Source organism: Homalodisca vitripennis, unplaced genomic scaffold (genome assembly GCF_021130785.1).
Source record: "Homalodisca vitripennis isolate AUS2020 unplaced genomic scaffold, UT_GWSS_2.1 ScUCBcl_5844;HRSCAF=12769, whole genome shotgun sequence".
In the NCBI taxonomy this organism is placed as follows: Eukaryota; Metazoa; Arthropoda; class Insecta; order Hemiptera; family Cicadellidae; genus Homalodisca; species Homalodisca vitripennis.
Genome location: NW_025781953.1, coordinates 5,826 through 14,437, shown reverse-complemented (window position 1 = coordinate 14,437; position 8,612 = coordinate 5,826). Strand labels below are relative to the sequence as shown.

General features: G+C 32.0%; 1 protein-coding gene across 1 annotated transcript; it reads left to right on the top strand.

The window, feature by feature from the left end:
• The first annotated feature begins 7,684 nt into the window (after positions 1-7,684).
• Positions 7,685-8,328, top strand: LOC124373533. Its single transcript, XM_046831895.1, has one exon. The coding sequence runs from the start codon at positions 7,685-7,687 to the stop codon at positions 8,000-8,002; it is 318 nt and encodes a 105-aa protein (XP_046687851.1). The 3' UTR covers positions 8,003-8,328.
• The last annotated feature ends 284 nt before the right edge of the window (positions 8,329-8,612 follow it).

The following is an 8,612-nucleotide window of genomic DNA, read 5'->3' as shown; positions in this document are numbered from 1 at the left end:
TAGCGCGCAATATTTTATAGTTGGTCGTTCTGAAATGTATGATTCGACAAGTTTAATTTTATTTTCACTTACCTCTACAATATCAATGTTTGTGATATTGGATCTTGTAAGATAATAATATATTTGATTATACCTTAAGCCCGCTTCAGAATATCTCATTATTTAAGGGGGTTCGGTAGGCCCTATCCTTACAATGCTATATTCCTATATTTTATGTACCTTCTTCTCAGGAACAACTGGTTCGATTACAGTAAAATTTTTATGTGTTATTTTTTAGATCCTTTTCATGAAATAGAGCGCAAAACATTTTGTTTTTTAAGAAAATTTCATTAAAAAAGAATTTTTTAAAAAATACATGTTTTTTTTTGAAAAACTTTTGTTATTTATTTTTTTGCGTAATTATTAAAGATTTTTTTTACAATGTTACGCGCTTAAAATGTGTATATTGGTGGCATGTACAAGTGGTTTTTTTTCATAATGATCCATCTAATACTTCCTGAGATAAAGGTACATAAGTAAGAAAAAAATTAAATTCCGGGAAATCAACGTTAAAGTTAAAATATACATTTGGTCTTACTTGGTAATATGTAACTGAAGTTAATGGCATCCTGCTCCATAACTGGGATCATCAGGATCCTCCAAATCTTCCCATTCATCTTCCAACTTCCTTTTAGCACTTTCACGGGATTGTCTGCTTCTTTTTGCAACTTCCGAGATCATGCGCTGAGCCTTTTTTATCCGGGATATATCTTTATTTTTCATAGCATCACAAAAATTCTGCCCAACAATCAATCCCAGTTTCTTAAATACCATACACCTTGCTATGTTTCCTTTATTAAAAGTATTGATGGCATCATATACACCTAAGTGAAGTGTGTGAATGCTTACAAACACGGTTTTCGGTAGGCGAGTCCAAATTATTTGGTTCACAGACTCATTGGGATTCTGTGATTTACCATGTAAGCACTTTTTTAGAAGGTCAGGAGCACTAAGATCTTTGAAAATAGGTTTTAGGGAAGCCTCTCCATTATGGCAAGTGGTTGGTGGTGAAAATGTTTTTCATGATCATATTTTTCATTTTGGACCAATGATTTTTGATATTTACACCAACTATCACTTCCTTTCGGGCAAAGTCCATGTTGAGGATTAGAGTTACTTGATAGTAAATGGTAGTATTCTGCCCATATAGCTTGCTTCATGTCATTCAAATTACCTATATTTCTGCGTATGGCTAATCCGTAGTATTTCTGAATTGATAATATAGCAGCATCTGTTAGTCGGTTGCGACCTCCTAAGGTTTTTCCATCAATTTGTTTTGCCTTACCTTCTTTTAGTTTTAATGTCCTTAGGCGTGTGCCCATACGCTTTTGGACATGTCCAATGCACTCTAATTTTGTAACTGGACAGTCATTACCATAAGGCATGCTTTCTAATACACTAGCAAACCCTTTAGAGTCGCCGTCTCCAAGATATTCAATATAGCGAACATCATAAGTTGGAACGGACCGTTGAAATATTTTACAGGCTCCTACCACTTCCATACCCCCACTTACTCCTTGGTAATTAGCACTGCAATTATCATCATGATGGCCAGTAAACTTGCCTCTACAACGACAGTACTTAGACAGTATGACGGCATCTACAACTTTACCAGTATCAACACTTGTAGCAGTTACAACGCCATTTTGAGATGTATGTCCACGCTTTTGCCAAGTGCCGTCGATGGCAACACACAAATCCCTATTTCCATCATTTATTTTCACTGCTTCTTCTACAGCCTCTTTCATAAATGAAAAACATATATCCTCAGCTGTAGACCCTAGAACTCTAATGTATTCACTAAACTTTGTAGGAGGTTTAGGCAAGTTTAGCACGCCGCAAAGAGTTTCACAAGCGACCTGGCCCCTTCCAATAGTACGCATACCGTACACTAACCTAACATTTAGGTCATACATTTTATTGTGTGATGGGTTATCAGGTAAAGTACAGCAATTTTCATATGAAGCTAATGTCTTTGTACTACAACCTGAACATGTAAAATAACCTGAAAAGAAAAAGTCCAACACGCCTACCGACTTTGAAATCAATTGCTTCATGGCAATGTTTACAAACTGCTATATTAGAAATTATTTTCAACAAACTATTCAAATCAACTATTTCATAGGCTAGACTAGGCTCACCATCAACAATAGATTGGTAGTTATTGGAAATATTTCCTAGTTTTGCTTTTGAAGCACTAACTGGTTCATCTAGACTAGTCATATCTTCCAAAACATCAGCATTAGGACTATGCCTAATTTCAGTTTCTACTGTCTTCTTACAAAATACTCGTTTCCTTTTCTTGAAAACACTAGTACTCCTAGGCATTTTGAATAATATATTCTTCTAAAACACTAGACACAACACTTTAGAAAAATAATTGTAATGTGTATTTACTTTTGAGTTTTCACAATAAAGAATAAACTCATGAATGTAAACAAACAATGTTTTCTTACTTCTCTTGTCTGCTGTTTATTGGCACAATACTTCAGGTTAGCCAACCATTGAAAGAAAAACAACTGTTTCTGGATGCTACTTATTATAACAAATAATACTATTGTCGTTACCATAGATACAATTCTGGTAAAAATTGCAGCTGTGCAGACAATATGTTGTTAATTTTTTTTAAATACTTCCCATTGTCAGAATTAAATAATTTTTATGTCAAAATGTTCAGAAAAACAACACAGAAAAATAAATTGAAATAAAAAAAATGTTTAATTTTTTAATTTTTAACCTACCGAACCCCCTTAACTGAATTCTGTTAGAGTTATCTATATATGAGGTACTTCACTAATAAATAGAAGATAAGCAATAAGAGCAGTAACATATTGATTTAGTTCTCTATTTGTTGTATTTGAAATAGGTACATCAAAAATTAGAAATACTTACAGAAATGAAATGTCGATTGACTGCCAATGTAAGAAATTTTTAATCTCCTACTCTGTCAAATTTTGCCTCCTCCAATGCCGATATCGTCAAGAAAGGTGTATTGTCTTGCAAAAACTCTATAACTATTTGATTATAACAGAACTAATATTATAAAGTTTTACAGCTTGATAAAAACAGCTGATAAATGTGGAGGAAGACTTTAAATTTGAGAGCCTTCAAATTCTTCCACCTTTACACAAAATTGTACGTAAGTAATTCTGAAATCGGTGATTGGATTTCAGAATTACTTACAACATCGATGTAAACCTTACAGTTTGGTTTTATTAAGGATGCTCACAACTTTCAAAAGAGATTGCCGTTACATGTACAGAACTTTGATTTGTCACTAACATCTCAGAAATCAGCATTACATAAAAAGGGAAATTTATACACTCCAGCAAGCCTTGCTGCACCAGTTTGGAAACTTATGAACTGGATTAGAATAAAAACATAAAACACAGAATACCCAAAAACTCGAAATATAAATGTTAGAACAGCAAAACGTATAAAAAGTTTCACATCCTCCACTGAACATACTCGCTTGTAGGTATTTCGGGCACTCAATACAAAAAAATATGATTTTACTTATTTAGTTTTATTTTACGTTTTTCTCATCACGTCCTTACAAGAAGGAAGATTTCTTTTGAAATGAATAACGTTATAGCAACGTTAGGTTGAATTTAGATTTCTGAGATGGAGTATAGGATATATTGAATAATTAAAGTCTAATAAGCATGAGGAATTTTTATGTTGTACATGATGTAAAAAATGTAATTTTTTACCTTATTTAAAAAAATGACCTAAATACGGGCAATGGACAAACAGGAGTTTGGTCCTTCAGAGGTGTTTATGAGTAAAACGATTGGTATTCAAAGTAAAATTATAATTCTTAATAAGGAGTTGTGGAATCGGATTAAATTAGGCCGTAATTAGGTTGTAAATACAAATTTATTTCCAAAGTGGTCAGGCTGAAGTCCTTACAAGAAGTAGGGCGTACTTGATAACAACGAGGCCGTCACTCCAAATACAACGTACGTGATAAAAACGAGGCCGTCACTCCAAATACAACGTACTTGATTGAAAACGAGGCCGTCACTCCAAATACAACGTACTTGATAAAAACGAGGCCGTCACTCTCCAAATACAACGTACTTGATAAAAACGAGGCAGCCTCTCCGAATATAACGTATACTTGATAAAAACGATGCCGTCACTCCAAATACAACGTACTTGATAAAAACGAGGCCGTCACTCCAAAGTCGTCACTACAAATGGGGCGTTTATGACCTGAAACTAGCCAATAATAGTAACATGAAGAAAGATAATGATTTCTCTAAATATACTGAATAGTTGCATGCGCAGGATCTGGAAATTCAAAGTCCTCATTATGAACCACTACATCCAAGTAAAATTCGTGTCTTACAGTACAGTTTTTTATAAGTACATACTAGAACATATTTTTTAGAAGGTGGAACGTCGGAAAATATACGTAATAGTATTGGATTAACTTACTCTTGACCGTATTTAATCCCACATTGCTTCAATAGCCCCTGTAGTCAATGCGTTATCATAAGGAAGTATTAATTCCAAAGCGTTAATAACCCACAAGCAACTATGTCCAGTGGGAGGAATCTAAATCCCTGCACATATTTCTGTTCTCATTCAACAAGCCTAGTCGCTGGTGGCATTCAGTAATAGGGTTATAGTTAATCCCAAGGTGACAGTATAATTTCTAAATCACCTTTAGGGTAGTCATTAGATAATTATACATATTTTACATCAACGTTTATCTTAATCCTTCTAAGTTTTTGAGGTTGTTTACAGTTTCAGATGGTAAGAGGTTATATTTACCAAAAGTTACTGGTAAATTCCAATTCAGGAACAATTTCCCTTAATGCGCTTTTAGTTTTGGTTATTACAAAGGATTCATATTTTAAAGTTTCTACAGTTCGTATAAAGTGTTCGACGTTCGACCTCAACTTAGTAATTAAGTATTGCTACATGCCTTCGAAATATATTATATAATCTTTTTAATAATTATTTATATTTTCATTATTAGAATTTTTACACAAATTTTAGTATTTAATAATTTTTAGAATTTTTATATTTTCATTCTGCAAACTGTTGTTATATACTTTTATCATCTTAAGCTATTAAAAATGTCCACCCAGTTCAGTCGGAATATAAAGATTGTCTGTAAACTTAAATTTTATCGAATTGAAGATTATTAATCTCAGGCACGTACACATTATGCGCAACTCTGTTCGAGATAAAACAAAATTAATTATAATAATTAGTTTAAGGAAGGCTGTAGACATTCCAGGACATTATTATTCTTTCTATAGGTGTATAAATAAAGGAGTTGTAATTTGTTATATTAAATGACAGCCATATTAAAACGTAATGGTGCACCAAGATAGCTAATGCATTTAGCCAAGGTATTTATAATATACATTTTTTACAAGATTGAACTCATCACCAGTTTGACCAATTTTATCGCCAGTTTCTTGGTAGTAGAAAAATTCGTTGATGCCTAAATTTCTTCAAGTTGATAGAGAAAATAATACTGGCAAGAATATCGGTCCATTTGGAGGGAAATAACCTATTTACGGTGGAGCAATCTTGTTTTGTAAACATAACGTAGCTATGGTGGGAAGGGTTGAATATACTCTTTATAAAGAGGACTCTTTGCAGAATTCATATAATGTGTTGGGTCTGATTTGGTTTTTGTTTAAGAGATATACAATTATGTTGGATAGAAACAGTAGGTCATAAATTATAAAGAATCGCAAAAAGTTCTATAGAGATACCGTTTGTAAAAATATTTAGAAGCTTTTTACAAATTAGCAATCAAAAACATTACTGACGTAAGCGCACTCTAATTGCTTCATTTTATTTAGCGCTATTTTTAACAACCACGTTTAATTGGTATTACTTTGACGCCTTCGAAAGTCGGTGGTGGAGCAAGTTCTTTCTGATTTGTGTGAAATTAAAAGTGTTTGACCTTTGACGTGAATAGCCAGTCACTTGTGTTAGCCAGTATAACAAATTTGCGGTGATTTGTCGGTCATGGCTTTGGCTGGAATTAATAGCCTTGGTTTAAATATGTTGAAATCAAATTTGTAATTTTTAACTAGTTGCAATATAAGTTGGAAGTTTGTGAAAGAAAGTTAATAATATTTTCTTATTATTTGCCATGTTATATCAAGATTACATAAATTTCTAATAAATAATTACATATTGGGCTTAACGTTTAATCAGTATTATACAGTATTGGAAATAAAAATAATTAAATGAACTAATAAAATAGTCTTGTATTTATAGAGCAACAGTTGTAAAACTACAGGTAGAATGTATACATACACCTGCTTGAATAATAAGAAATCCAAAATGACACATTTGTTTCTCTAGGTGACATTACTTAGGAGTTGTACTAGTGACATCATACTCCACGTTTTTATTTGACCCTTCGAGGCAAAAATGCGCTAATTTCTTACCCTTTCAATCTGTTTGTATATACGGGAGATTAAATAACCTACTGCGCTTCACTGACGCACTATTTAAACTTGTTTTTTCACGTCAGTCACTGTGTTTTATGATAGATTTTTTTTTCAATTTCTATTTCATACACTTTATGCAGCTAAAGACGATTGTTTTACCGAAATATACCGCCATTGTTTTGAAAGAAGTTATATATACATATATATATATATATACTAATCTATATAAAAAATGAATGTTTGTGTGTTTGTCCTTTATAGACTCAGAAACTATTTGACCGATCATTATGAAAATTTGTATGTATATGTATTTTTGCCCATTGATGTAACTCATCACCAGGAGGCGCTGAAAAATATATGTTATCAAAGCGCCTGCACATTGTTAAACTACAATTTCGAGATAGTTGTGTATAATAACCACACACTATGTGAAGGCGCTAAGGTTTTATGGATATTTGTCTTTCAAATGAATTTCTGTTGGACCTTATAGCTTGAAGGTTAGACCACTTTATTATTAAGTACATGTACGTGTACAATGACTATAAACATACACTTTTGGCAGATTTTCTTGATAGTGTCAACAAGGTAAACTCTACATCGGCGTTGACAATATAATTCACTTGAACCAGAAGTGCTCATACACGAGCAAAGATATATATATATATATATATATTATTAGTCCATATTTATACAAGGATATTTTGTACAAGATATATATATATATATATATATATATATATTTATATATAATTTAGTATCAATGATTTACCTGAAATATTCTTATATAAAGTTAAGTAAAGTAAAGACTTATTTTACCAGGTGAAGATAGAGCCAAGAAACCCTTTCTAACACTTTACCTGAAGACCAACGAATAAGTTTTTGTATATACATGTTTAAACTGACAGTATAAATTTAGGATAATCTTGCAAATTATAAGTCCCATTAAAAAGAATAAAAACCTCATTGATATGTACCTGTCTTTAACATTTTATTTTTATAAACAGCTGTTATGAGACAAATACAAAGAATTAAAGAAAACATGTTTAGTAAACAGAATTTCTACCACAAGCTAAAGTTACTTTATTTTATCATTGTCTATAAAATTCCTTAAGGATTTGTTTGTGATTCATGTCGTCGTACAAGCCAAAACTCTCTCGTTTCTATAGAAGACAAAAGAAACGGAGGTCTTGCAAAAACTACAGGAGTTAAGTGCGATGGAGGCCGTAACAAACTTGTTGTTGATGCTCTTTGACGAACCTGAGAGACCACAAAACGCGGTGGAATATCTTAGAGAGAAGATGGGAAACAAGAGGCATAGTGCTGAAGAACTAGTCAACTTAAGAACGGAGCTGGCAGCAGCTAAGATAAAGATATGTATTTTGGAAGACGAAGTTAACGTTTTACATGAGAAGCTTCAGAGTTGTGAGCTGAAAGGAAAACTGAAAGATATTCCTGAGCAAGCAGTAAAAACAGTGACAGAACTTGATAGTACAAATGTCACTAATGAAATATTTGATTTAAATTCTTCGTAAAGAAAAAGTTGGTAATCTTTAGATATATTGTGTCAAAAACCAAATAACTGTTTATTTTACCGTGAGGGGATTTTCACGCCGTATAAAACATAACAATTATTGGGTTACAGGTTATTGAGAGCTTAGTAAATCAGTTAGTTACGGATGTTTTATTTCCAGAATCATCTTAATTACAGGAACAAAAAAGTATATTAACTCTAAATTCCCATTTTACATTTTACTTTAGAGGAATCTTCCTGTTAGAGTGTTCATTAGCCGGCACGTTTGTTTAAAGTGTATTCTTGTTTTTGTAAAGTTTTTGGGCAAATAGAAATATTAATTAAAAATGTTACAGTGTCATTCTTAAAAAAATTAAATCTGGCGCAGTAAATATCTATTTATATAATCACTCCTAAACAAACATTATATAATGTTAAACATTAAAGTACAATGATTGTAAATTAGAATTAAAACTTCTTATAATCTAATAAAACAAAAGATCAATTTTTTATTTGCTGTTTTCAAATTGATTACGAATTGAGAGATTATTAATGAACAATATGGCATTTAGCAACTGAAAATCAGTCATATTATTTACCGTTGACAGGTATTAATACCAATGCAAATTTAT

Excerpts from the sequence above, each read along its gene's own strand:
- LOC124373533 (XM_046831895.1), top strand. The coding sequence starts at position 7,685 with ATGGAGGCCGTAACAAACTTGTTGTTGATGCTCTTTGACGAACCTGAG.